At 38.0% G+C, this 26,794-nt stretch overlaps 1 protein-coding gene across 3 annotated transcripts in view; it reads left to right on the forward strand.

Annotated features, from left to right (window-relative positions):
* Nucleotides 1–26,794, forward strand: part of TLN2 (talin 2) — a 174,831-nt gene that overhangs the window by 120,250 nt on the left and 27,787 nt on the right. The window contains exons 34-51 of one of the 3 annotated variants that reach the window (XM_084293342.1): nt 1,494–1,583; nt 2,787–2,909; nt 4,162–4,305; nt 4,492–4,653; nt 5,738–5,878; nt 7,030–7,211; nt 8,349–8,481; nt 9,423–9,524; nt 9,622–9,792; nt 10,910–11,056; nt 11,656–11,757; nt 13,136–13,255; nt 14,926–15,072; nt 16,422–16,588; nt 18,217–18,400; nt 20,506–20,631; nt 21,875–21,991; nt 24,377–24,562. In XM_084293342.1, coding sequence (XP_084149468.1) covers nt 1,494–1,583; nt 2,787–2,909; nt 4,162–4,305; nt 4,492–4,653; nt 5,738–5,878; nt 7,030–7,211; nt 8,349–8,481; nt 9,423–9,524; nt 9,622–9,792; nt 10,910–11,056; nt 11,656–11,757; nt 13,136–13,255; nt 14,926–15,072; nt 16,422–16,588; nt 18,217–18,400; nt 20,506–20,631; nt 21,875–21,991; nt 24,377–24,562 — 2,544 coding nt within the window. The remainder of the gene's footprint in view (nt 1–1,493; nt 1,584–2,786; nt 2,910–4,161; nt 4,306–4,491; nt 4,654–5,737; nt 5,879–7,029; nt 7,212–8,348; nt 8,482–9,422; nt 9,525–9,621; nt 9,793–10,909; nt 11,057–11,655; nt 11,758–13,135; nt 13,256–14,925; nt 15,073–16,421; nt 16,589–18,216; nt 18,401–20,505; nt 20,632–21,874; nt 21,992–24,376; nt 24,563–26,794) is intronic. The other 2 variants (XM_084293344.1, XM_084293343.1) reach the window with 2 other exon arrangements.

Below are 26,794 nucleotides of genomic sequence, written 5' to 3' on the forward strand. Positions count from 1 at the left end.
CTCAGTGGGCTGGACATTCCCAGTGCCAGCAGGGTACAGAAGGGAGTTGTAATTCCTTGATTTTCTGTTCTTAGAAGGTTGTTATTTATGCTGTTACTTAAACACTTAGTGTGTTTCAGCCAGGACTTTGTTAGGATGCTCTGTAGTCTTTCCTGGAGATTCTGGATGACTGTGTTTTGGGAGGACCTTCCTGTATGGCCTCCAGAGAGACAGCTAAACTTTCACAGAATTTCAGCTGAAAGGGTTATAGAATACACAAAGATGTTACAACAATAGCAAATACATGTTAGCTGTTAGTATGAAGTTGTGCTGGCTTGCGTTCTGCTGTTGTTTCTTTATATTTTAAGGACTTCTGTCTCCATAGTAGTATAAACACTTCAGGAACATGGCTTATTTTACAAGAGTGTTATTTAAGGATCAAGAGTAACAATGAGGAATTGCTGCAGTTGCTGTGAGAACTGGGAAAGAGATGGGAAGCCACTGGAAACTGTTCTAAATACACAGCCTTTCCCTCACATTGCATTGTTCTCACAGTTTCTTAATTGCTGTAAGGATGTAAAAGATTTTTTTAAAAAAAAAGCTTTTACAAATATTGTAGGTATGCCTTTATATTAGGAGTTTATTTCTGTAACAAGTCTAATAGTTTACATTCATGCCCAGACTTCCTTCAGGTGCAAGGTAAAGGTCAGATAAGGATACTAGTATCTTTCAGTACTTACCTAGTTTTTTTTTTTCAGAAAGTTCAAGTCTTTCCTGCCTGATGCTTAGTGAGGTGGTTCTTCCAAACTTGGAAAAAGGCACCTTACAAATATTTTAAGCATCAGATAATTACTGTCTACAGTATTTTGCAGCTTGTTACAAGTTTCTTCATCTAAATGCATTAAATTGTCTAAATGAATATCTGATGAACTTCTTCATTTCCAGGAATCAGTTTCACTCAAAAAATTAAATCCCATTTGTGCTTGTAGTTTTTTGGCAGAGGGAGGTATATTGGTGGGTTCTGTTGACGGTAGGAGGAAGCAAGCAGATGGATACTAGCATTTAGTTTGGTAGCCCTTTTTATCTCTAGACATTACTTAAATGGTAGCTTGTTCTCCTATCTCTTTTAATTCCAGTTTTAAAATGTTAAAATATTACTGAAAACATGTTAGACTACTCAGAACTGATGCTAAAACAGGTTGCCTCATGTGAGGCAAGCATTACTAACTGACCATAGGCCAGCCATAACAAGTGCATGGTAAACCACATTAATATATACTTCCAACAGATGGGTAGTGCAAAAATGAATAGCTACTGTAGTTCAGTTGATGTGGGGTAGCATTTCATGTGTAGTGCACATATCTGTATGTGAACCCTCAGTGACTGTAGTTTTCTGTGCTGGCTGGAGACAGTTACAACTACATTGGGGTAAGCAGAACAGTTGTGATAATGTACATTTTTCTCAGCTCAGTCTTTGGCTCTGTCAGTAAGCCAAGTTTCTTTCCTTCTTTCAGACAGTTAAGGGAATGCTGGATAACCCCAATGAGCCTGTGAGTGACCTCTCATATTTTGATTGCATTGAGGGCGTAATGGAAAACTCAAAGGTAACTTCCTTTTGCTACCTCTGTGCCAATTGTGAAGTATATTTTGGTTATCATACTTTTCCACATGTATATCAAACATGTTAGAAACACAGCACACTATTTCTAAAGTGTGTGTTGCTGTTGCATTCCGTGGTAAAACTTAGCCTGAGATCAGTCTCTTAGAGGTCAGTGCATTTTTTGGTCACTTTGAAGTTTTTTTTTTTTTTTTTTTTTCATTGGTAGTATTTTTTATTATGGCATGCAATGCTGGTTAAGCTTTCACCTCTCTCCCTTCTCCTCCAATTTATTAGACAATTTACAGGATGTCTATCATACACAATGATATGTTTTGACTGCAGCTATGTTAGAAATGGCCCAAGTGTAAATGGGAGCCTTGGCAATGAAGTACCATGGTATTGTTCTGTGTGAAACAGCTTAGTGAAATGTCTGAGCAGTCCAGATATTCCAGCACACCAGAAGATCTGTATGAAATCTCTGAAGTTATTTTTGAGCATACCAAGTCATACATCTTGCTTTGAAGTTTTGCTTTTGGTGTCCTTATTACTTGATGTGTTGGGATTGTATCAAATTCTTTGCTCACTAAAAGAAAAACAGAATGCTTAAGGGGTTGGGAATATGCATTTCATCTTGTTCTGGTGCTTTACTGTAGTCAGACCTTACTTTGAATTTTAAAAAGAACATAAACTGAATTTATTGAGAGATGCTTTGGGAGTTAATGTGCATTTTGATATGCGGATGGTTCCAGCAGATTAGATACACCTTGATCTCCAGTGAATTTCAGTGAGTTTGGGGGTAAAGAAGATCCAGGATGTATGAAAGCAGTTGCTGGTTTGGTTGCCATGTTCTAAAATTCGTGAAACATACCTACAGCCAGGCTACCTGTGACAAATACTGTATGGCAGAAGAAGTAATGCGTGTTATTTCTGTACCCTCATATTCAATTGAGCTATAATAGTGTTAGCCCTGTAAATCCAGTGCTGATCTGTATGTCTTATCCCTCATGCCACACAAAGGAATGTGCTCAAATCTACGAGCTTGTTAACTAGCTAAAATTTCTGAAAGCCAGGTCAAGCATTTTCATGAGCCTAAACAGGTTCATGGCTAGGAATCACTTGCCTTTTACTGGTAGGGAAGCATATTGGAAGTTTACTTTTTTTTTTTTTTTTTTTTTTTTTTTTTTTTTTTTTTTTTTTAATTTCTGAGGTTCTTGGAGAATCAATGGCAGGCATTTCCCAGAATGCAAAAACCGGTGATCTTTTAGTCTTTGGAGAATGTGTTGGTGTTGCATCCAAGGCTCTTTGTGGCCTCACAGAGGCAGCAGCTCAGGTAAGCTATTGAAGTCTGTGAAGCAAATGTACGTATTTAAAAAAAAAAAAAAATCTTATGCATGTGTAATTCTGAGATTTTTTTCGTCTTGGCCAAATATTGGCCAAATAATGACCTTGTACTTGGCAGCGTGCTCTGTGTAGGATACACATAAATCACGAATATGCTGCTGTATGTTGCAGGAGTAACAGAGTACAATAACATGCAAATTTTTATAAAGAAAGGAAGTGACATCAGGAAGGTAAGTTTTCTTGAGGATAAAGCAAATGTCAAAGCTGCAGTCTATAGAATTCATGTTTGCAGCTCATATTACGTCATAGATAAGCACACAAAATCAAGCTGCAGTAAAAATAAATGATACAGTTTTGGTTTAGTTTGCACTCCTAATCTGAGACTGCATTTCAGATTATAAGCCATCTGCCTTCTAGCTCTTCACTTCCTGAATAATCAAATATCTTAAGCTATCACAACAATTAGAGTTAAGACAAAGTCACTGTGGTTTGATCTGGTAACTGGCTGACTTGTACTCATGAGATTCTCTCACTTGTGCTTCAAGCCCATACAGCCTTTTCAGTGAAGCTGTGGAAGATTATGCTTTGCATCTGGAAACTGCTTTTTGAGTTCCCCAGTACACAATCTCATTCTGAACTTAATCTTCTCCAAATCTAACCCTGGGTTGCCTTACCAGCATGTGGAGCTGACAAATACTGTATCTGTAACGGAAATTCATCAAGCAGACTTCCAACACTGTTTTGCCAGTCCTGACAAAAGGTCTTTGTTCAAGGCATGAAACAATCTTATATTGAGGAAGAAAAAAAATAAGTTTGGCCAGAAGACATCTTGAGCTGCAGTGAAACCATCACCTGCAGATATGATGGTCTCCCTGCAGCTCAGGACGCTCACCTGCAGATGTGATGGTCAGTAGTAATAGTCCATTTGCTGAGGTGATCTGATGTCAGTAAGGAGGAGTTGGGAGAGGCGTTTGTTTGCTTTACAGGAAGACTAGTTGCCTAAGCAAACGGGATGATTTTGTTTTGCCTAATTAAATTTCAGAAGTGCAATGGCTGAGGTGTCTTGGTTTCAGAGGTTTGTGAAGATGTATTACTAACAATAATGTTACTAGTACTTCACAGTATGATTTCTAGATGATTGCTGACTACCAAATGCAATGACATTTGGCAAGCTTATCAGAAAAGAACGAGGTGGACTTAGCATTGCTTCATCATTTTTGTCTTCCTTTCTCCATTTCTAGGCTGCTTACTTGGTTGGCATTTCAGATCCCAACAGTCAGGCAGGTCAGCAGGGTCTTGTTGACCCAATTCAGTTTGCCAGAGCCAATCAAGCAATCCAGATGGCTTGCCAGAACTTGGTTGATCCAGCAAGCAGCCCATCACAGGTAACTGAAGGATTGCATTGAGCCTAGCATTGCTAGGACACATGACTTCAATTTGTTTGTGACCAAGCAAAGGAGTTCTGTTTTAAAACTGTTGCCTGGCTTTGACCACAACTTTGCAGAACTAAAATGTAGTAACTGTCCTGGTGCTCTGACAGTCTCCTTATTCTGTGCTGTCTGTTTTTACAGGTATTGTCAGCTGCCACAATTGTGGCTAAACATACTTCTGCTCTGTGCAATGCCTGTCGCATCGCTTCATCAAAGACAGCAAATCCTGTTGCCAAGAGACACTTTGTGCAGTCTGCCAAGGAAGTTGCAAACAGCACAGCTAACCTGGTGAAGACGATAAAGGTACACGTGCTGCTTAATCATGCTGCATTTTTCCCCCTGAATCAGAACAGCTGTATCACTTCAACTTCTGTGATATGTATGTTTTAAGAAATTATTAATTACATTTTTGAAGGTCTGGCCTGCAAAATATGACCAGTGGTATAACTGTGCCATAGTCAAAATAGATAGATCTAGATGATGTTAATGTTAGAAAAGGCGGCTGGCCCATTCATTATGAGATGTGGTGCCTGTGTATTGATATGCTGAATGAGCTTGCACCATCAGAATAGTTTGTGAACAAGTGAATGTGAAGGTTTTTTATGGTGTTAAATTTGTCGATATCCAGAGCTATTTGGAGGTCTTTGACAGCTGTATCATTAATTAAACAAACAAAAAGTAAAATAATAGTAGTACTTGGAACCGAACAGAAGCAGTTAATATTGCTCCCGTTTAAAAGTCTTCTGTTAATGGTAATAATGTGTTTTGCAGATAGTTGCCTGTGTTTTAGCAGGGAGTAGCTTTACTTCTTATAAGCAAAAATAATAGTAGTTAAGGCATAGAGGACTAATGAATTTTAGTCCTTCTTCTGGAAGCCATTAGCTGATACGCTACTGAAATTCTTTTAAAAATAGCTATCCTCTTAAGACTGGAAAGTTACACAGAAGGTCCTTCATTTTGAAATATTTCTGTGGGATTATGAAAGAGGTTAGTTCATGTGAAAATGAGAGCAATAAATTCATAGTTTCTTTTAAAAAAGAAAAGCTGTATGAGAATACTAACTTGTTAGCCATTTCTACCTGTTGGAGCAGGAGATGTACTGAGACATGATTTATGAGAGTCATCTGACTGCAATGATTTAAAGCATTTATTCAGTCTTGTGAAGTAAAGCAGCTGTGTCAAGTTTAGGGTCAATAATCAGCTAAGTTTGGAAAAAAAAAAAAGTTTAAAGAATCACATTCTTTGCCTCAGTGTTGTTTCTGGAAGAAGTTTCAATTTTCAGATGACACAAACACAACAGTTTAAACCTATGAGGAATTAAACCATATTCATTGAATTTCACAAGGAAACCCTTTCACGTAGCGCTCAATTGTGATTTAATTTCCAGGCCCTGGATGGTGATTTCTCTGAAGAGAATCGCAACAAGTGCAGAATTGCTACTGCACCTTTGATAGAAGCTGTGGAAAATCTGACTGCATTTGCTTCAAATCCAGAATTCGTCAGCATACCAGCACAGATCAGCACTGAGGTAGGCAGGATTTTGCACTTCAGTCCTGAAAAAGTTGAAAACGTTGAATTAATCCTCTGGTGGGAGACATGAAGCGGGTGTAGAGACTTGGCCATGGAATGTGGCTGTGCTCCTGAGTGTTCATAAGACATTCTGCAGTCTTTCACTTATCCTCTGATCTTGATTTTCCACCAGTGAGATAAAACTAGTTATGCTTCAGCAAGCACTGGCCATCTCCTGTTAGTAAAGTTATATGGTACAAGTGACTTGCTTATCTTGTTAGCTGGATTCTTGCATGTGATAAAGTGATAAATGTCCCTTTTCCCCCTCAAGAACAGCATTAACACACAAGGTCTAATTAGTCCTGAAAAGGACTGAATGGATATCACTGTGCTTTCTCCCCTCCAAACATGATGTAGAGTTACAATGACAAGAAGCAGTTTCTTTGCAAAGAATAACTTTTTGCAGGTCATCTGTATTTTTCTCCAGAGTTTTGTCGTCAATCCCTGTAACTACAACAGATTATTATTTAAAGTAACTAATAAAAGTCTTTAAGGGGGGAAAAAATCCTTCTAGCTTCATAAAAGCTTAGAAGTGTAGAGGTCAGTATTGTTACTGCCTTTACAACTGCTACTTCCTGCTTTTGGCAACCTCAGTTCTAGCTGGCAATATTAGATGATGCAGTAACTGTTGCATCTTCAAAATTGTGGGGCTGTAACTGAAATCTAAGCCTGCCTCCCAGGTCTGTGCTCCTTGGGTTTACCAGCTTACTGGAGTTAAAACAGATATGAAAATGATGATCCAGTAAGCATTGTAGTCAGAGTAATTCCTTTGAAAAGAGCATACTTGCTTGGATCTTACACTTTTTGTGACAAGAGCTTTGTTAAATATCTCTAGTTTACAAGTGTCTCTGTTTTGTCCTGTTTATCAGCCAGATGGTGCCTTTACAAACTTAAACACTGTTTTCTGAAATATGTTACAGAGAAAACAATTTGACAGCAGTGACTTTACTACAATTTGCATATTGCTTACTAGTAAATATTGTAGTACTATACAAGAAACAACAATGCCATTTCACTGCTTTTAATTAAACCTATTTTTAGTAGCAGAATGCATGTACAAACTCAAATAGCAATATAAATGTTCTTTATCTTGTACCTTTCTGACCACAGGGATCAAGGGCACAGGAGCCAATTCTAATTTCTGCTAAAACAATGTTGGAGAGCTCATCTTTATTGATCAAGACTGCTCGTTCTTTAGCTATCAATCCAAAAGACCCCCCTACATGGTCTGTACTAGCTGGTCATTCCCATACTGTCTCAGATTCTATTAAGAGTCTTATCACTTCTATCAGGTATGTCTTTTGTAGTAAGTACATTTGTGTCCATATCTGTGCTAATTCTGCTGTTCCAATAAAGGGAAAATAAACTAACACTGTACAGCCCATGGTGTCATGGTATTCTTCACTAATGTAAATTACTTGTTTTCCTATGCATGAGATCTCTAGTCATGCTGGCTGTTTAATCGTAACTGATGACTGCAGCACTGTGCGGCATGGGGTTGATTTTTCGTTTCTACTCTGTTCTCCTTCTCCAGTTACAGCTCTGATTCAGTGTAAATCAAATGTAAGAGGAAATGCTGTGGAGTAACAAATTTAGCTAGTATTATTTCCATCCAGACTGCTTACCTACACGGGCTGTGTGGAAAACTGTAGTTTTTGTGGGCAGGTCAGATAGTAAATAAATTCTCTTCTATCTGTTCTTTACTATAGTCTTTTTGGTTTATTTGTAAGAATGTCATTGCCAAGTGTGAACTTTTTTTTAATATTTGAGTTAAACCACTCTATCCGTTTATTGCAGACAAATTTTGAACTCATTAGGAGTGTACTCTGTCCTCAACCTCTCAATATCAATGAAGTCTAAATTGTATGAACGTAGTGCACTAGGGAGTGTTACAGTTGAGTGATTTTCTGGTAGTGATTATACTGATATAGCAGACTGTTCATCAGGACAAATTACTTCAAAACTATTTTTCATTAAGAGATACTTGGGACTGACTTTAAAAGATAATGACCAAGGAATTATTTTCTGAGATAGTTGCACTGTGCAGAAATTGGAATATATTTTCCATTTGCCTGTTTCCAAGTGTCTGTTGCATTTTCATGTTGACCTGATTGGGCTAATCCTCTGATCATAGTGAGGAGGTTGTGGTTTCCCTTCTCTTCTGAGGCAACTCATTTATTTCTCTGTAATGGGGAATATTTCCTTCCGTGCTCCCTTTTGTCTCCAGCCCTTGTACTGATTTTTGCAAAGTGTTTGGAGTACTTGGTACATAAATCAAATTTTGTCAGTACCACAAAGCTCACTTAGGTCCTTGTTGTCCTCCTCCCCTGTGCTTTATGTATCATCAGTTAATGAAGTGTGCTGGTGTGCATTCAGGGTAGAGCCTGCCTCCTTCCCATCATGCTCAAATTACTATTGCTGTCTTTCAGGGATAAGGCCCCAGGCCAGCGTGAATGTGATTACTCTATTGATGGGATCAACAGGTGCATCAGAGACATTGAGCAGGCCTCACTTGCAGCTGTCAGCCAGAGTCTGGCCACCAGAGATGACATATCAGTGGAGGTAAGGGAGATGGCACAGTAACAGAGGAGCTCTGAGCAGCCTCGCTCACACTGCTGCTTTCCTTTGCATTTGAACATGTAAAGCTGAGCGCTCAGCACAATCTATGCCTGAGGGAAGAATTTTTCTTAGCAGAATCTTTCTAGGTAAAATCACATGATAGCTGAAGTGCTTTGCTTCTGGGAAGGTAACAGAATCATCAGTACTGGTCAAAGTAGTTATTTTTAAGAACCACCTGTGTATTGTTTTGGTTTCCTTTGGTGATATGACTGCTAGTTAATGTTTCTGTGGCTTCTGGCATCTGACGCAAAACTTTGAAAGCCAGTGTTTGTCTTAGGGAGCCCACTAGTATTTGCTTAGAATTCTGTCCCACAGAGTGTATTCGGGGGTCAGTCCACATGTCTGAGATGTCATCTTTGTCTTTCACTACTGAGGAATTTCAGCTGTTGGTTTCAAAGTCTACAGCAGAGCTCTTGTGCTGTATTGTTTGCTTTGAAAAATATATCTATATTTAAATGGGAGCTCCTGCTGGTTTTTCCTGATTTCTGCAGAAATATTAACCCTTTGCAGGGCAAGCAATAAGTGTTTTATTTGTTTGCTTTTTTTGTTTGTTTGGGGGTGGGGGGTGTCACATTGCAATGATAAATGGCAGCTATTTTGCTACTATCAGCTGGAGTAGGAGACAGCCAGCATTCCCTTCCCTCCCTAGATCTGCCATAGCAATCTGAAGAGCAGCAGGGCCTATCTGTGTTTTCATATTTTGAGGGATAAACTAGAAGAAATGATCGTGGAAATCAAATGGACAGCATGGATTTTTGTGTCATGGTATAGTTGGTCATTTAACAGTTGGAAATATTTCAGTTGGTCAGTCTGATTGTTATGGTACAGTATGACTTGATAAGTGAACGGCTGTAACAATAACTGACAACTTCTCTTTTTATTAGGCTCTACAGGAGCAGCTAACATCAGTAGTTCAGGAAATTGGCCACCTAATTGATCCCATAGCTACCGCAGCACGGGGAGAAGCAGCTCAGCTTGGGCACAAGGTACAGTCCTACATTTTATAAATGTATGGTAGTTAAAGAGTACCATTCTTGATCTTAGTTCTGAATCGGAGTTAAAAGATTATTTTGGCTTTCCTAGGTTACACAGCTGGCAAGTTACTTCGAACCCCTGGTTTTAGCTGCAGTTGGTGTGGCATCCAAAACTCTAGATCATCAGCAACAGATGACAGTGTTGGACCAGAGCAAGACACTTGCAGAGTCTGCCTTACAGATGTTGTACGCAGCTAAAGAAGGAGGAGGAAATCCCAAGGTATAGTCACTGTGTGTAACAAGCAAATTTGCGAGAGGAGGAAGGGTGAAATGAATGCTGCAGTGATGTAGCCAAAAAAGTGTGCATGACAAGGTGAAATTGTCGATAAGTTGGTTCTGTAATACTTGTAAGGAGACGTAGGCTGTGGTACAGTCATTGATGGTAGGGATGTTAAAGACGGGGTTTGGAATACACTTGGACAGAGATGGGATAAATGAGAAGATCTGCCCACCAAGTGCTTTGATGCAAGTGTGCACCTGCTCACTAAGGGTCAGGCACAGTGTGCCCTGTGTCTTGAGGCACTTGTGCACCTGCTCGGTAACCTCTGTATTAGGGGTGTGCGCAGCAGGCCAGTGTCCTTGAGATGGCTGTGTGCACCTACTCTGTAAGGGGCGTGTGAAGAGTGTCCAGTGTCTTTAGGCATACATTACATATATGTATGAATATATTGTCATATATGTATGAATATATTATTAGGCATATATACATATATGCCTGAATTGTAAGGGCCACATATGCCTGCTTTACTGGGGGCAGACAGTGGGCATGCTGCACCCACCCCTTCCGAAATGGGTGCAGCCCATGATTCCAAGACAATGGGTGCATTGCACATGCCTCTCTTAGAGTGGGTGTAGCACACCACCTCCAGGGCACTGTGTATGCCCCTAATAGAGTGGGTGTGCACACTGTGCCTCAAGAGACTGGGCGCTCTGTGCATGCCTCTAATACAACAGGCTCAGCAGGTGCCTCCAAGATACTGCGAGCACTGCATGCAGTCCCTTAGAGCAGCCACAAGCAGTGTGCCTTGTGATACTAATAAACTATACACGCCTTACATACTTCCAAATTAGGTGTAGTGTGTGCTTCCAAAACATATAGTATGTGCAGCCCACCTTTTATAAAGTGGGCACATTCCCCCAGTAGAGCATGCGTCTCCAAGACACGTGGTGTGATCAGTGCGACTCTTACACAACAGGTTCTACCAACCTATTTTATTAGAGAGTCTTTGTATTAAGATAAGATTTTCACATATTTTGTTTATTTTTAAATCATACAGGCTTTTGTGTTGTCTTTCTCTTACAGAATGTTGATTTTTATCTTGTCCTCTTTGTTTCAGGCATCACATACACATGATGCAATCACTGAGGCAGCTCAGCTGATGAAAGAGGCTGTGGATGATATCATGGTTACCTTAAATGAAGCTGCTAGTGAAGTAGGCATGGTTGGAGGCATGGTAGACTCAATTGCAGAGGCAATGAGCAAGGTGAGGAGATAAGTGAAGAGCACCCTTATTTCCTGGCACTTAAAGCAGATGCACAATGTAGGATTTTGGAGAAGTTACTGCTAATTCATCTCAGTGTTATGTCGTAACTGATATGCAACAACAGACAATTCAGTGAGCCTGAGGTGTCTTGCTGTCTTTTGAAAGGTGTTATGTGTTACATTGCAATTGTAACATGTAAATAAGCTGAACCAAAAAAGTGAGCTTTTTTTTTTTTTTTTTGTTCTAATGGGGTGCAGAGCTGGGAATCTAAAGTATTTTTTTCTTATGAATAAATCTAGCCTTTACACATTCATTTCTGCATTAGTGGAGAACAACAAAAATTGGTATGAACTTGCATAGAAAGTTGGCCTTCCACCTGAAAACGCCTTTAACCAGGCTTTATTTCATTTTCACAAAATACGATAAAACATTTTTTGAATTTCCATGTATATATATATATCCCTGGTGCATTGTCTTTATTTGCAGATTTGGAAGGAGTGAGATTATTAAAAATACATAGATAATTTCAATATTATGTGGGAAGTTGCTATCTATTATGAGGTTTTTACTTTTTCCATAACTTTCCCACATTCCTGCAGCTGGATGAAGGCACACCTGCAGATCCCAAGGGAACATTTGTTGATTATCAGACCACTGTGGTGAAATACTCTAAAGCCATTGCTGTTACAGCACAGGAAATGGTAAGAAATTTGGCTAGACCTCAGTAAAAACTCTTTTGTGTACCATAAGCATCACGTAACTCTTTATGTACTGTTGAGTAACTCCGTGTAATGCTGTTTTCCAATAATCTTGCCTATTTAGCAGTAATTCTATAAAAGAAGCTATGATTTTGTTAAATCCACTTGTGTACCTTACTGGTGTGCTGATAAGGTTGCTCTTTAGAAGAGGACTGTTGGGTCTCTGTATTGTGTTGCAGCTGTTGTACAAAGATATTTCTATTTAGATTGTTTTCTATTAGAAATACAGGGAAAATATTTTTATATTATTTTTAGTCAGTCTGCTTATTTGTTACTGAAATAATGCCCTAGGTTTATTGATGACTGCAGGTTGCCCTTTCACAGTGTGTGCTGTAATTTAACTTAGCCCATGAAATAACATCAGTTTTTTCAAATCACTGTAATACTTATGAATGCAGTTCAAGATGTTAAATTGTTTTTTTTTCATTCGTGAGATTTATCTGCGTTTAAAAACAGAACAAAAGAAACTTTTTTTGAAACTGTTTGTTTCACTATACTGTTTATGATAAAGTGTTTTAAGTTTTGAAGAATACCTAGTTTGTTTTTAAGAGAGATGGCGGATTATTTGTGTATGTTTGATGCAAGAATTTCCTGTGGAGATGATTTTTCAGAAATTGTTTAGTTTTGCAGTCCAGAAATGTTGATATTACTGCTCTCTATGACGTGACAGCATATTTGTTAACAGTAGAAATTTGTCTAAAACAAGTTTTGCCCCAAGGATGGAATTTCATGGCTTTTGCTAACATAAGTTGGAGAAAGAAGAAATAGTTTTATTAAAAGGTAGGTTTTTTCTAGAGAGATGCTCCTTCTTTTATACTGATGCTGTACCACGGCATTCTGCATATGTGGCTATTTCTTTGTACTCTTTCTCCTATCTTAGACACGTTTGCATTGATCCTGGGACTTTCTCCATTTTTATGCTCCTATGCCACACGGGCTGAGGCTGATATAGGCTACTTCACTTTTGCCAACATAAGGTGGCTCTGAAAGGCAAAACCCACATCACTATTCAGTGTGAATAACTGTGTAGCTGGCCTATTGCCCTGCTATGCCAAGGGGTGAATTACCAGATCTAACGGCTGCTCTTTGATTACTCCGGATGTTCTGCGAGTGCCTGGTTACTGTGACTCTAATAAAGCATGCTCGCTTGGGTTTCCTCACAGAATTATTGCTGGAAGACAACTCCCTTATACTTCAAGCATTTTTCCCTGTTTCATCAGTGTGGCCAAACAAAGGAGTGTGCTTCTAAACTGGAGTGTATTAACAAATTATTCTCATGCCTGTCATTTTTCTTTCTCTCTTGCTTGTGTTCTTTTTTCAGATGACTAAGTCGGTTACTAACCCCGAAGAGTTGGGAGGACTTGCATCACAAATGACCAATGACTATGGGCATTTGGCTCTCCAGGGCCGAATGGCTGCAGCTACAGCTGAACCAGAGGAGGTCTGCAGCTTTTAGACCTCTTTATTCTGTGCACACGGTGGCGTCAAATGGGTATTCTTTTACTGTAGGGAATAAGTTTTCTATTAGTAGAGCTATGAATCAGCAGATTTTTAACAAGCATTAGGGATTATGCAAAAGGAATAATACTTCAATTTGTTGTAAGAAAGTGGTGTAAGATCAAAGAATAGAAATCTTTAGTGAAAACCTCTATCCAGCTTCAAAAATCAACAGCTTGTGATGATAGTTAACAATCCTGTAGATCAGGTCAGAATCCTCCAAATCATTTGAAGATATCACTTACAGACAACTTGCAAACCCGGAGAAAGCTCTTATTTACTATACAGTTTTTCTTTATCTCATAGGATCTGATGAATTTCAAATATGTTTATCTATCTTGCCTGTAAGAGATTTCAAAAATAATTTCCTGTTATATTTGGGAAAAAAAAAAAGTACTTCCTGTACTTATTTACAAGTATAGCTTCCTGACAGCAGGATGTGGGCACAGTGGGAGCACAGTTGTCTTTTACTGCCAGGCATCTTTCGTACCTTAGAATCGGAAAACAGTGTTGGAGGAATGGCTTCCTTACATGGTATTAAGCTCCTCATGCTTACTATTTGCCTCAATTGGATTAACCAGCGTAGTAGGTGCTGCATATTTTGTGAGCAAAAATAATTTTTTCTCTTCTTTTCATTGAATTCCTCTGGTTATGGAGCATAGAAGCACTTGGTTGAGATGGAGTAAGAGGGTATCTTAGCATCGTGAGATTTATCAGGTTATCTAGATAAAAGATCTCCACAGAGATTTTGACTTTGTAATTAGGTTTCACCACGGATAGACTACTTGAGTGCTTCATGATCAGTGGCTAAATGAAAAGCAATGTCTTGCATTCAGCTTTATATTTTTAAATTGAATGACCATTGCACGTTACTTTTTGCCTGAAGTAGAAATAATTTAATTTGTGATACTAATGGCTGTGAGTCCTGCTTACATATTAATCCAAATACAAAATTATATGCCTCAGTACATGCAGGTAGTAGAATTAGCACACATTTCCAGTCAGGGACACACCTTATGCTATATAATTATTAATAAATCAGAAGTAGCTCAGTTTTCAATATCGCATGTGGAAGTAGTTACTTCTGGAGAGATAAGAATCTGTGCAAGATTCAAAAACAAATGAAAAAAAGTCATGTATTCTTCAACCCAATTTCAACAGTGTAGAGCAAACGTTTACTTTTTACCCATCATAAATACGTTTAAGACAGCTCCTGCTGGCAACAATTTCTTTTTGCTTTTTGATTCTGGGCGATTAAATAGCATTACTCAAATTCATGCAGCCTTTTTGGTGAAGTTTTGTGTGCTTGAGTTAAATACTCTTGGCTTGGATAAATGCCTTATGCTAACCAATTTAGACTTACAGATGTGTTCTCTTTCCCAGGGTCTGGTTCACTAGCCCTCCAGTTTTATCAGTAAGCCTTTTTTACGGGCTATGTGAGTAGATAACAATTAATCAGTCCAATCTCTGCCAAAAATATAGTGATGGGCAGAAGTTTGGTAATAAGGAATCACCAGAGTGAATGTTTCCATTTGTGTTGACACAGTGTACCAGCATGACATTTACTTACTTTGCTCTTGCTCCCTTCTACCCTGTACCTCCTTTATCATGTAGATAGGGTTCCAGATCAAGACTCGGGTGCAAGAACTTGGTCATGGCTGTATTTTTCTTGTGCAAAAAGCTGGTGCTCTCCAGATTTGCCCTACAGACAGTTACACCAAAAGGGAGCTGATAGAATGTGCTCGTGCTGTGACTGAAAAGGTAAGGCATCCATCTGTATTGCCCCACAGAGTTTGTCTACTAGACTTCACCAGGGAGTAATTCAGTCAAGTTGTGTGTGTATTCAGGAAATATATATATATATATATTTTTTTTTTAACTTCCCATTATACTATGCTATTGACTGAATTACTGGAGGTTCTTACTTTTCTTCTTTTCTTTCAAGTGTTCGGTACAGTTCATTTACTAGATAAGTCTCAGTCCTGTTTCTCATTTATAAGAAAACATTATTCTTGTACCAGAGGGAGTGTGGTCCAAATCTGGTCCCCAAGACATGAGATGCCACTTGTCTTACAAGATACTTGCCTGGAAACAGTAGGTCCATATAGGTGGCAACAGTTGTTATGGTGAGGTTGATTGAGGATGTGTTCTTTGTTCATCAGTGTTCTCTGGTTTTAAAACTGGGCTGTTCTCATGCACTTAGCATTTTCAGCCTGCCTGTGTTTTCTTGGTCTTTGGAAATACTTGCTGCACATGCCTTGCGTAGCTTGCATATGTAGGTTGCAGTTGTTTGGACTGAAGTATCATTTGGATGTAGATGTTTGTTACCAAATGGTGATTGTTTTCAAGTGACTGTTTGAACTGGAGTGGTAGTGATGTCTTAGCACTGTAGGACTGCACTGTGACTACAGTACAAGACATGGAGCCATTATTGTCTTCACAGTTTTTCTGCCAAGTGTTTATTTACCAAAAAGGAGGGATCTCAGCTCAGCAGCAGTTGTGTAGCATCAGCCAACAGAAATTCACCTCTTTTACTATTGTCTGTATGACAACATTGAATCACAATGAGAATTTTTTATCCTCGTGATCATATTACCAAGCAGTGCCAGAGATGGAAAAGTGGCCCTGAAGTAAATGTAGCAAGGCCCTTTATTGACAATACAAAGTATTGCAAGATAATTGGAATTCTTATTTATTGCAGCTTTTCTTTTCTTTTAGATAATAAGGAAGATGACTGCTTATAGTATTGATAGCCAAATGCCATTGTTTATACTCAAAGCAGATGTAGATAAGACCTTCATGATCTGCTCATTTATTGCTTATGCCTGATGAAGAGACAGCCTGTCTTAGCATGAATGACAAAGGCTAGTAACAGGCTTCCTATGGTGGAAAACATAACCTATGTGACTAATGCACACATAAAGCAAGAAAGGAAAAGGAAAGTTTGGTTAAAGTTCACAAAATAACTGTGCAGGATCAGTTTCAAATGTTGATTGCAGTCATTTTAAAGAGCAAAATTAACTCCTATCAGACAAAAAGGGTTGTTAACTCCTACCAGATGAAAAAGGTTCGTTTCATTGATCACCTTGTTGCTTTATTTTCATTTCCAGGTCTCCTTAGTTTTGTCTGCCCTTCAAGCAGGAAACAAAGGCACACAAGCTTGTATTACTGCAGCCAGTGCTGTGTCTGGGATAATTGCAGATCTAGACACGACTATCATGTTTGCTACTGCTGGAACCCTTAATGCTGAAAACAACGAATCATTTGCAGACCACAGGTCAGTGTAACTGAAAAAGACAGAAGAGTGCAAGCACAGGGGAACAATGGAACTGGCAGAAGCAAAAGGCACGTGCAGATAAATTTTCTACCTTTCTAGATTCCCAGGATTGCAATCAAATGAAGCAGCGGAGTGAGAAGAGTAATAGGAAAATTAGGTTATGGGTAGAGGACAGCAAACCTCACTTCGGTTATTTCTGTGAGGAAAGTATTTTTAACAGCTGGAGAACATCTGCCAAGAGCAAGCAGCAGTTAAACAAATGGCACAGCTATGCCACGTTTTCTCCTTTGGGAGAGAAGCCAGTTTTTCCTTCTAGTAGCATCTGGGATATAACAGTCTTAGTGTCTTTCAACACATTAAGAGATTTACACCATCTGACTGACTACCTTTGCAGTAAAACTCAGAGCTTCACAGACACAATACTGAATTTTTGCTTAGCAACCTAGCTGGCCAACACAGCAGTTGGATAGCCTTCATTTATTTCTCAACTTGTTACCAGCTGCTCAAGAAAGAGGCAAGATGTAATGGTGTTTAAGTTGTTGCTGTTCAACAGAGTGAAAGTTGGTGCTTGTTGTCTTTAACTTCACCAGGCTAATGTTTTCTTTGTTGCTTTATGGGTAGATATCGAAGACTGGCCTCAAACAGTTTTCCCCTTAAAGCGATGAATTATAAGGATATTTGTTAATTTACTTTCAGTAAGCTAAACTAAGGCTAAATGGTTGTATTATACCAGTCCTTTAGTTTCTTAATGTGCGTTACTTGTGGTGCAAATACTGGAACTTAAAGCCTACCTGAAGCACAACCCTAGGATGAGAGTCTCTCCCTTTGTTACACTGAGTGAGTTAGAAAATAAGTTGTTGGTTTTTCCTGTGGGTGCCAATAATTTCCAGGCAGACATTTTATATGGCTACAATTATAGTTCTCTGTTAACTTGTGTCATTTGTGAAGTATGTACTCAAAATGGTTTCCTTTTTTTTTTTTTTTTTTTTTTTTTTTAATCTGAATGTTGCTGTGGGTTTGTTTGCCTGATGTGCCAAAACCTAGGTTGTGGTGAAGGGGAGCCCTGATAAGGTCACGTTGTTTTTTCTTTTAGCCAGACTTGCTGCTGCCTTCCTCTGTCAAAATGATTGTTTTCGTTTCCCTATGGTATGCTCGTTAAGGTGGAGGTTTGACACCTGTTAGTTTGTTCACAGTATGGCTTGACTTCAGTGTTAAAATGCAATGTTTTGTTCCAGGATTTCCCCATCTCATTTCTTTTCAAGACAGGGTAACTTCAGTGAACTGAATTGTATAAGTTATATATATGTATAAGTTATATATATGTATAAGTTATATATATGTATAAGTTATATATATATATGTATATATAAGTTTATATATATATATATATATATAAATATATATATTTATATAATGCTGCCACTTTAATTTTCTTGTTATTTTATTTATTTGTTTTTAAATTGCAACCTAGCTTGTGATACATGGTCATGACTGGTGTGATGACTTACATCAGCTCTTTTATGAAGATGTTAGTCAGCAATTGAAAACACGTTTTTTTCCTCTTCTCCTTTTTACTCACTTCCCTGCTTTTTTTTTTTTTTTTTTTTTTTTTTTTTTTTTCCCTTTAGGGAAAATATTCTGAAAACAGCAAAAGCCCTAGTTGAAGATACAAAATTGCTGGTTTCTGGTGCTGCCTCAAGTCAGGACAAATTGGCTCAAGCAGCTCAGTCATCAGCTAACACCATCACTCAGCTTGCAGAGGTTGTAAAATTGGGAGCAGCTAGCTTGGGATCAGATGATCCTGAAACGCAGGTGAGATGTCTTAAGGTTTTTCTGATACTGTGAAATAGACCAAAGGTGTTTACAGACGTTGAAAAAGAGGCTAAAGGAATTTTTTGTTTGGTAAGACCTTATAGGCCTTATATTTTAAAGCAAGACAGTAGGATTTATCACTCTGGGGACTCTTTTGGGTCAGACATTGCTCATTTTTAAAAATACAATCATGAGTCTAGAACACTGAGTGGAAATAGACAAGCCTTTATAGAAGACTTTTGGTTTTATTTCACAGGTGTGTTACGGCTTGGATGCTTTTGGCAAAGTATTGTTTTTGCTAAGTTATGATAGGACTCCTGAGTTATCACTTTGTTGTAAATACATTGCATCACTTTAAAGCTATTTATTGAGCTTACAGCTGAGCTAGGCACTGTGTTACTTGCATAGGCTAAATTCTCAGCGTTCTATAGCTATATCTGAATTTTTCAATTTAATGCAGCAACTTAAGCTTTCAGTGTAGGTTATCTCAAATATTTCTTAAGTTGTTTCTAGGGATCTTGGTGAAATGGAGGTTGACAAGTGTTGCAGATGTGCCTGTGGAGGCCAATTGGTTTGAAAAAGTCTGATTGTTTGCTTAGGGCTCTGAAAGGGATGTGTGTTCTGCTTTTGCATGATTTCTGTGATGGAGTAAACTTCTAAGACGTTCCTCTCTGGAAAAAACACTGTTGGAAATATTTTCCTGTTTTTAACATTTCCTTGACTAGTAACATATCTGCAAATTTTAAAAGATTTATCATTGGTTTACTCTCTATGTAAAATGAGAATGTAGTATCTAGAATAAAAGCTATTGCACAAAAGTAGGTATTTGAGGGAGCAAATTTACATTGCCAGTTGAAAATTTTAAGTGCATCATTTGTCCTAAATGGAAAATTTATAATAGCTTTAGCACACAATACCATCACAGCATTTTTCTGTGTAAGCAAAACTGACTTTTAACTGATGTGGTAAGAGTTTCAGATGTCTTATAGTGGCAAGGGCTTCACTTCTATAAAAGTTACAGTAAACTAAAAACAGGCATAAAAGATCATAGAATCATTTAGGTTGGAAAAGACCTCTACGATTACCTGGTACTACCTGTAACCTAGTATGGCCAAGCCCACCATTAAACCTTGTCACTAAGCTCAATATCTACATGTTGCATTTCAGATGCTGGGCACACTAGCATTTATAGAATCGCAGCTTTGGAAGGAAGCTGCTGTTACATAATGCTATAGAAATGCAGTTATTGAGAACTGACTGTACCTTTTTTTTTTTTTTTCGCCTGAGCTTTATTTTTCTTGCATGTGTTAATATTTTTTCTTAAGATAAACAAATGCTCTGAAACCTAGGAAAATTACCTAGCACGTTTTCTGTAAGTGGAAAGCACAGGAGAGAAGGCTTTGGAGAACTTATTTCAATAGTACCTTATAGTATCTAGCAAGGCTTTAGTGTCTGTATATTGTCTATATATAACTTCTTGTAGTGTCAGTACATTGTCTGGGAGTTCTCTGCTTGAGCTTGGTTTTAGGAAGCAATATCTCGAGATTTGACTTTTCCTAACCTTAATGGACAGCTAAGTTATATGGCACTTAATTCTGTAAGGCCACTTAAGGAGACTCAACATCCTTTTCCCAAAAGTAATGTCTCCCTCTAATATCTAGCTGAAGCAAGTACACTTGCTTTTTTAGTAGCTAATTTCGCAGTTGCTATGTAGTGGTAGTTGTAGTTTGTAAGCATATAATCAGTCTGTTTAATTGCTGTCATCTGAAGAACATCAACAAGAACATGGGGAAAAGTAAACCTCTTACAGAAGTTGGGAGGAAAAACAGCCTACTTGCAATCAGTGTTTCAGTTTCTTCACAGGAAATAGTCATTTTCATAAACTGACTGGTTGTATGAAATACTGTAGCTATAAACACAGTTTTTCCTTTTCTAGAATGTTACATGTTTTATTGGGGTGGAGAGAGGGAGGGTGGTTATATTTGTGTATGTTTGTGTCTTTACCTATCACTACTAGGCTTTGTTTAGCAGTTCTCTAAAAATCATGCTTTCATCCAGGCTGACATTTCTTGGCTGAGACTCATGGCTATTGCTCATTTCTATAGGTTGTCCTGATTAATGCTATCAAGGATGTTGCAAAGGCCCTTTCTGATCTCATTGGTGCTACCAAAGGAGCTGCCAGCAAACCAGCAGATGACCCATCCATGTACCAGCTGAAGGGGGCTGCCAAGGTGAAAGCTTATTCTTATTTTTTATCTGAAAGTATCAGGTACAATCACACTTCCTAGGCAGCTGAAGCTCAGATTTCAGCAGTGTCTGGTTCACTGAGATATCATCTCTTCCTTTGTTTCATTAGCATTCCGGGGTGATACAGGAAAATAGTAAGATACTATTGGGTTTCCCTGAAACTATCAGCTTTTGTAGGCTGTCAGGTAACTTTTGGGTTTTTGATGGAAGAACTGTAATCTTTCTAAAGACAAACTTGCATCTTTTGCATGTCTGAGGGCAAGTTGTCATCTAATAATGTTATAGACTAAATTGTATCCTATAAAAAAAATGTTACCTACATCCTGGAATCTGAATAATGCTCAAGATAAGCATGGTATGCTCATTTAGACCTTGCAGGCTGGGGGGGGAATGACACCACCAAGAACTCCACAGTAAGATGTTGTGCGTGTCCAGTCCTTTTCTCCGAGACGTTTCCAGGAAGTAGTACATGAGAGTCAAAGCTCAAAAGTCATGTAGATTCCACCATATCTATGCTATATTTGTGCTATATTTTCCTTGCACCTGTGATGTATTATGACAGTGGCTCAGAAAGATCTTTCAACTTTGTGTCTACAAAATATTTCCAGATGTGGAGACTTAGGCAGTATTACTTCTGCTATCACATTATGAGAGTGTAATGATAGCTTTTTGTCTGCAAGTTCTTACTTGTGCCTCTTCCTTACCTGTAAGACCTGCATCTCTGTTCCTTTCAGAGCAGATGAGAATGGCATACTGTAGAGGCACTACTTTAAAATGACCCATCTAGACAAGAAAAGTGGTTTCTTGGCGCTTTCTGCTCTGAAGAGCTATCTGTGTTGCAATTCCTAAAGTGTCTACAAGCTGACCTTTCTGTCTCTTAATTCCCAAGACTTCAAGTGTGACTAGGTATTGTTTGTATATCAACGCACCGGGGTATAGGAAAGACAATGACAGGTTATGCTGTATTAGAACTATTAGGTTTGTAATGGGAACAGTAACTGCAGTATCAGTGCAGTACGTTGTGCTATGCTTCTGCAACTTACAGGGAACACTTATAAGCTGGAAAACAGAAGAGTTGATATTTGTTCCTGTAACAAATACAGTTCATGAAGCTTTTTAGGCCCTATTAGAAATAATAAGAGTACTTAGATCAATCTAATCATACCATGCTCTGAAAAATGCAAAGGAGGAATCATGCATCTTTCTCTCTACCTCTCTCTTTTTCAGGTGATGGTAACAAATGTCACATCGCTTTTGAAGACAGTTAAAGCAGTAGAAGATGAAGCTACTCGAGGGACAAGAGCTCTTGAGGCCACAATTGAGTATATCAAACAGGAACTCACGGTAAAGAATAGAATAGCCCATACATGACAGCTTCTGTAAATAAACTTGTAACATCAATCCAGGCAGCCTGGGGACTCCTCAAGCTATACTTTACCTGCCCTGTAATGAGTTAGATGCAATTTGGTTCCCTCCATCTGTTATAAATCATCTTTGAAAGTACAATTGCATACCACTTTAGCCTATGTACTTTCAGGTGTTACCAGTCCCCACGGCAGGATTTGAGATGCTACTGTCATGTAAAAATCTGGAAGCAACTGGTTCTTTGTTCTTTAGACACAAAGTGTTCACTGCAGATATTATTTTGAGTCAAATGCTCTTTGCTTTTTTATTGACCCTAGCTTTCAAAATGTCTCTTTACTATCAAAGCTGTATTACAATAATAGTTTAATCTAGTATCTTTTTTCTTTATTATGATATGATATTAGAAACGCTAAATAGCCTGGTATCCAATATTTTGTCTAAGTAGGCATTAACAATAGAATAGAATTTTCTCCCAAATTAGGTGTTAGACCATGACAGTTGTTTTTCTTCCTCTTTAAGATATAATAGTATTACCTACAACTGCACCTTTCAGTTACTCTTTTACTAGTAGACTGGTCAGTGACGTTAATCGATACTTGTGTGTTTGTGAAGAAGCCTGTTTTGTTCCCTTTTTGGTTAAAATCAATTTTTGAAAAATATAGGCGTTTTCTTCAAAAAATACTTCATAGTATTTTAATGAATTGTTTGCTGTTTCCCACAGTATTCTGGAGAAACTGGCTGCTCATTGCATGGGCAGGTCTCTAGTTTGCTGGGTGGATGGCTGAGCTCAAAGAGTCCTAGTGAATAGAGTTAAATCCAGTTGGCGGCTGGTCTCCAGGGGTGTTCCCCAGGGTTCAGTACTGGGGCCAGTTTTGTTTAACATTATTTATCAATAATCCAGATGAGGGAGTTGAGTGCGCCTTCAGTAAGTCTGCAGACAACACCAAGTTAGGTGAAACAGTCAGTCTGGTTGAAGTTACGAAGGCTTTGCAGAGGGATCAATGGGACAAGTCCAATCACATCACATACACCAAGCACCAGACTTGGCTCATAACAACCCCATGCAGTGGTATAAACTTGGGAAGAGTGGCTGGAAAGTTGGAGATATTCAAGAAACATGTGCACATGGCACGAAGGGACATAGTTTAGTGATGGGACTTGGTAAGGAAGAGGCCTGTGGTGGTGATGTCATTTCTTTTTTAAGGGGAGAAAACTGGAATTTTAGGAGGATGTGGGAAGAAAAGCAGAGTGCTGAGAGGGCACAGAAAGGAATCAAGAATGGCACATATGTGCTCAGGAAAATATCTAAAACGTGACCTGGAACTCCATGGATTAAAGCTGAGCAACACCAAGGAATGTTGTTCACATACTTGATTTTTAACATCAGTTCCATTTCTGGAGAGAGCAAGTTTAAAAAAAAAACAAAACACTGATGAACCAGGAGCATGGGATAAACCAGGCTAATGTTTGTCAAGACATTTGGATTCTGTAACCACTAGCATGCATAAGATTGAAATACTCCCAAAGCATTGCTTGCACTGTGTGTATCAGAGAAAACTGATTAATTGTACACTTGGAATTGCTACTGCAGAGTAAAAGATTGGCAAGCAAAACAGATTAAAGCTTGAGAACAGGAAATATGAGCTAAATCTAAAATAACCCAGCTCTTACCTATCTCTTACAACAGTTAATGTATTCCTCTATCCATAAGTGGTATGTACCGTCAGACAGTTTGAACTGTTCTCAGACAATTCTCCATGGAAAATTATATCTTCAGGCTTTTAAGGGACACCAAGTGTAGAGAAAGAGAAAATGGTCTACTTTTTTTTTTTCTTTTTTTTTAAATCCCTTCTCTACCTCCATTTTTTTTAAGAATCATTTGAATATTTTGGTGATGTTCTCAGTCTTCCCTGCATGGTGCTGGTTTTGGCAGCAAGGACTTGGTAGCCCACAGCCTTTGCTAAGGAAGGATCTCCTCATTTGAGTAGAGCAGCATAGGCAGCAGTCAGGATGAAAAAATACATGTAACTGAAGGAATATTAATTGTTTTGATATTGTAACACTCTCAACAACTATCTGTAAAACTGTGATCTAGGTACTTAGATGTCAGAGTTGTCCTTTGAGACAAGTGGGTTAAGCTTTTCTTGTATCCTTTCTCCAGCTTATTGTTTCTCTCTGTCTTAGGTGAGCAGGCTTATCAGAACCAGACTGATGACCAATGAGAATGATATTGAAGTACTCTGAATATGTTTCTAATTTCCAGCTATTTGAAGGCTGCTTCCAGTTGTTGTCTCTCTTTCGTGGTGTAAGTTGTTCTGGTTTGACTTGAAGGGTGTCAGGCTTTCCTTCTGTTTCCACTTACAGGTGTTTCAGTCAAATGAGGTTCCAGAAAAGACATCATCACCTGAAGAATCAATCCGGATGACGAAAGGAATCACCATGGCAACAGCCAAAGCTGTTGCAGCTGGGAACTCATGCAGACAGGAGGATGTGATTGCTACAGCAAATCTGAGCCGCAAAGCAGTAGCTGACATGCTAACAGCTTGTAAGGTAAAGATTCACTTCCTTGCCTAAGACTGATTTTTTCCTCTCTCTCTAAATCCCTTGAATGTTATAGATTGTGTTCAGTTTTCTTTTTATTAATGTTTTACTTTTCAGATAAGGAAGTTAATGGTTATGATAATTCTAAGGTAATGTAGTAACATCCCTATCAGAATTTTCAGTGCTAAATAAACAAAAACCCAAACCAACACTAATGCTCACTATTTTATTTTTGTGAAAATGAAGTTTTAATTGACCTAATTTTCATGTTTAAGGTAGTCATTTAGGTCTATTTTAGTAGTCCTTTTTTCCCTAGCCAAAGGTGTTTGTTTGATCAGTTTTTTTGCTTTACAAAAAATGTGTTTGATATTTGCATTAAAAATATTGATACCCTATTTTCTAAATTTACTTCAGCTAGACAACTTTTAAAAGCAGATGTACAAAACTTGGGGCAGGCATGTGTATGTTGTATAAGTGACTCAAGAATCATTTGTCTCTTTTCTAATGATAAAAAGGATCTAGGCATAAATAAAAATGTTGGGATTATAAAGACCATATGAACTAACTCATTCTTGTTGGTCTTTGTCTATAAATTGTATTTATTATGTCTTTACATGCATGGAAGATGACAGGAAAATGGTGTTCTCTGTGACTTGTGAATTGCATTATTTCATAGCATTCCTGCCAAAGTCTGTCCCAGATTACTTTTAGCTTAATACTAGCCAAACTGGAGGGATAATTTTTGATTAATGATCATGTTAAAAAACAAAGTGGAAGGTCTAGTATAGCATAAAGCTGGATTCATACAAACTGTTGAATTAAACTTTTTATTTTGACTTCATTTTCTTAGCGGGTTTTTAGTGTCTGACAGTTCTTGAATACTTTGCATACTTCACATTTTGATTCTACTCTCTCTACTTGCTAATCTCAGAAGCATAACAAAATGAAACAGGTATAATTTGCACAGGAAAACTAAGCAACCATGCTAATTACACAAGAACTATTCCATATCATGTCATAGGCAGAATCCAGTTAATTGAAACTTCTAGGAGAGGGTAGAACAATTTGTAATTGCACAATGTTATGACAAAAGGCATCAATTCAGATACTTAAGTTCACTAATCATCCTTTGTCATTCGGAATTGGCTAGTGTAGACACATTTTTGTTTGGATCTCTCTCCAAACGAGCAACAAATTCTCAGGAAGAGTCATCTGTTTCTAAAAATATTATATGCACAGTGCAAAGCTTGGTATGTAGTTTTGAACATTTGCTTTGGAAGTATTCATCTTCTTGTGTTCATTTTTGCTCCCAGTTAATTTAATGATTCTGTAGTTTGTAGCTGGTGGCCTACCAGATGAAATTTTCTGCAAACTGAATAATGTACTAAGGAATGCCAGAAAAGTGCTCACGACCTCTCATGGAATTAGCTTCACAAAGCAAGCAATATGCAGAAGGAAAATGTCTGGAAATCATTTTACCTAGCTGCAATAATACACTGAATTGGGGGCCTTCTCAGCCAATTTTGAATTCTTTGAATTAGGCTCCCTAATTTAGTAAGAAAAATTCAAACTAATAACCGACTAGCTATAGTATAGTTTAGTTAAGGTAAGGGCTAATAATCTAGTTTTATCTTGTCTAGCTTTCATAAAATCGAGAGAGATTCTTGGGAAACAGGAATGAGTCCACAGGAGTGCTTATTTTACGAAAAACCTAAAATGTGGGACAAAATTGTCACGTCATTTAACAAAGCTTTTAAATGAACAGCTTATATCAGACTTGATTTAGAAAATCCCATTTCTGAAATTTTTGCTCAGAGATTTAGATACCATATGCCATTAATTTTTACGAACTGTACGTGGCATTTCCATGATAAGTGATATCCCTTCAGTTTTTAGAGTGGGAACTGTGCATTGATGTGCAACCTATTCTTTCTGATACTTGAAAAATACTGTTTCCTTTTTCAGAATGATATAGCTCATCTGTAAAATAACCACTGAAAAGTATTTGAGGTTCTTTGGGCTACAACAAACGTGCATGTATGTGAGTTATAGAACCGTAAAACATTGCACAGACTTCACCAGCGTCAGTAATTTAATTTAATTTCAAGATCTATTTCATTGTCAGTTGCCTAAACCAAATAGTATAAGGGATTTGACTTCTTAGTAGCTATATTTATATATGTTTATGCTTGTTAATATTTTATGTCTGGTATAAAATGATGACTCTGCAGTAAATAACGA

This window comes from Netta rufina (assembly GCF_964035555.1).
Source record: "Netta rufina genome assembly, chromosome: 11".
Lineage (NCBI taxonomy): Eukaryota > Metazoa > Chordata > Aves > Anseriformes > Anatidae > Netta > Netta rufina.